This window comes from Tinamus guttatus, unplaced genomic scaffold, assembly GCF_059628265.1.
Source record: "Tinamus guttatus ecotype Peru unplaced genomic scaffold, ASM5962826v1 Tinamus_guttatus_pri_ptg000468l, whole genome shotgun sequence".
Classification (NCBI taxonomy): domain Eukaryota; kingdom Metazoa; phylum Chordata; class Aves; order Tinamiformes; family Tinamidae; genus Tinamus; species Tinamus guttatus.
In genome coordinates, this window is record NW_028289002.1 from 55,466 (window position 1) to 58,227 (window position 2,762).

At 53.6% G+C, this 2,762-nt stretch overlaps 1 protein-coding gene across 1 annotated transcript; it reads left to right on the top strand.

The window, feature by feature from the left end:
* Positions 1–298: 298 nt before the first annotated feature.
* Positions 299–2,403, top strand: LOC148593021 (uncharacterized; the record flags this gene model as incomplete). Its single annotated transcript, XM_088532711.1, has 2 exons — positions 299–309; positions 1,574–2,403. Coding segments are annotated over exons 1-2 (841 nt in total), but the record flags the coding sequence as incomplete, so codon positions are not given.
* Positions 2,404–2,762: the final 359 nt, after the last annotated feature.

The window sequence follows — 2,762 nt, forward strand, 5'->3', positions numbered from 1 at the left end:
TTGAACTTCCCAGCAAGTGAACAAACTCCCAAGAGCTGAGTGCTTAGCTCTAGGTTAGGGGATCAAGTGCAGCACGGGCAGGTACCAGGACACGTAGCCTCTCTTCCCCCGCACACCTCAGCCAAGGACAATTAAAAATCAACCTGCTATTAATCCCTAAGTGTAGGGCCTTCCTTCACCTGACCTGCACACGTGTCCCACAGGATGCCCAAAGGGGAAGAAGCCCCAGCCCCACCGCGGGGCAGCTCTCAACTCTCCGGGTGCCGCACACAACGCACACCAGTAAGTAGCTCAGGCCATGACCCTTATGTTGGCTGCTAACCCAGTTGCTGTTGCTCTTTTCAGTTAATAAATAAATAAAAATTACTTCTAGCTAATTGGCTCATCCATTTCTTGTTGCTGTCCTTTCTGTTTACTGACTTTTTGTATCACTATAACATGGCTTTAAAATTTGCTTCTTTGATAACTGCCTGTTGCAGATAGTTAGGGTCCGGCGGCTGGAAGATATTGTGCTGTACGGAAAGATAGGGCCCCTAATAGCCGATAGCGTTTAGTTTATGATGTAAGCAGACGGATGTGACGTTGTAAACCTTAGCTATATAACACCTTGTTACCCATCAATAAATGCCATTTGCCGTCCACCACATTGGTGTCAGCGAGCTGATGGCCCGAGCGGCCTGGGGGTGGTCGCCGTGCCGTCCCTGAACCAGGTCGCCACGCCGCTTTGAATGGCAACAAGTGGTGCCGAAACCGGGGAATCATCGCCTGGACGGGTGAACGGCGGCCGGAGCGGCTGGACCAGCCCGGCGGAGAGGACGCTACCAGAGCAACAAGGAGGATGGAAGCCCTTGTGAAGGTCGTATCGCAATTACATAAGCATTGGGGGATTGATTGTAAGCCAAAAGATTTTAGGCTCGCTGTTGCGAGGCTTTTAAAAATTAAGGTTATAGACCGGCCGGTGGATATTCTGAAGTCCCTGAAGCGTGTCCCTAAACTGTGGGACAAATGTACTAAGGCGTTGGCCGAGGAGACGATGTCTTCGGGTTGTGGGAAAAACCTTAAGGCTTGGGGGAAAGTTGTACAGGCGTTGCAGAAGGCTATAAAGGAGCAGGAGACCTGGGTGGCGGTACAGGACTGTTTGTTGGCCACCCCGAAAATGGGAGTCGGGGCAACCGCACAGACTTTGCACCCCCCAGATGATGGTGATTCTGCTGAGCCTAAAGATCTGCAAGAGGGCGATACGTCCCCTCAATCCCCGAACCCCGTCCCGCTTACAGAGGAGCAAAAACAGCCGAAATCTGTTTGGGGCGAGCTAGCTGAGGAAGCTAGAAATATCGAAAAGAAGTCAGACCATGGAGACACCTGGGTCAAGCCACCACCCTATGCCCCTCAAAATGGTGCTGAGCCACAAGGAGAAGGACGGGGCGAGGATGCCCCCGGCAGGAACGGGCAGGAACCGTTAGAACTAACAAGCGCATACAAACAGGAGGGGGAGGACAACAAGGAGGAGAAAGGTGGTTCGGGTGACCGGCCAGGTGAGGGAGGCCCGAGTGAGGCGCTGAGAACCGATCAGAGCGGCCATTTCACAAAACGCCTCTGTGAGTAGGAGGCGGGGCGAGCCAAGGAGGGGGGAACAGCCCGCCCGCAACGGAAGTGGGCGGGACGGAAGTAGGCGGGGCCGGAGCCCAACGAAAAAGTACGGGAGCCCGGAAGTGACCAGTCAGTCGAGTTCCGACCCCGGATCAGACACTAGTGAGGACGAGTGGGTCACAACTGATTCAAACTTAAGGGAGGAGGAAATGAAGGTAAACAGAGCTAAGAGCCAAAATATTCCCATCCGAATTAAAGAAAAACCGCGAAGGGGAGAAACCCCTCTCACGGACTGGAGGGAAATAAAGATCGCATGTGCCGACTGGGCCCCATCGGCCGCGCTAGCGTTCCCGGTCCGGGTGACGGAGGGGGGACAGAGGGTCCACTCGCCGATAAACCCTAAGGATGTGCAAACGATTGTTAAAGCAGTTGCGGATAAAGGGACTAATTCTGCCATGGTCTCGACCCTCCTAGATGGTATCTTCGGGGGGGACGATCTGCTCCCGTTCGATATAAAACAAACTTGTAGGCTAATCTTTGATGGAGCAGGGATGATCGTTTTCAAACAAGAATGGGAAGACAACTGTACAAAGTGTTCAGCCCAAGTAACTGGGGCAGATCATCCATTACACGGCTCCAGCCTGCAGCGGTTAATGGGTGCAGATCCAACAATGATCACCCCCCAGGCGCAGGCCCATGGCCTGCGGGCCCATGAAGTTATGGCAACTACTCGTGCGGCCAGAGAAGCTATTCGCACAGCTTGTAGAGTTGTTGCCAAACCATCGCCATGGTCCACAATAAAGCAAAGTGAAAGTGAGAGCTTTACACAATTTGTAGATCGTCTCCAAGCAGCGGTCGACTCTTCGTCCCTGCCCACGGAGGCAAAAGGCCCGGTCGTAGCGGAATGTTTACGCCAACAATGCAATTCGGCAACCAAAGAAATCCTGCGATCATTGCCGGCGGGGTCAAGTATCGCAGACATGATTAAGCACGTTGCAAAGGAAGAGCATCTGACCCCAATTCAGGTGGCTGTTCACGCCGCAATAGCCAACGTAATGGCAGGTTCTAAATGTGGCCAGGCCGGCCACGTTGCAGTAAACTGCCCTTGGCTGGGGGACTCGCTGGCAGCGCTCCCCCCATGCCAAGATCGACCCAAAGGTCACTGTCAGGAA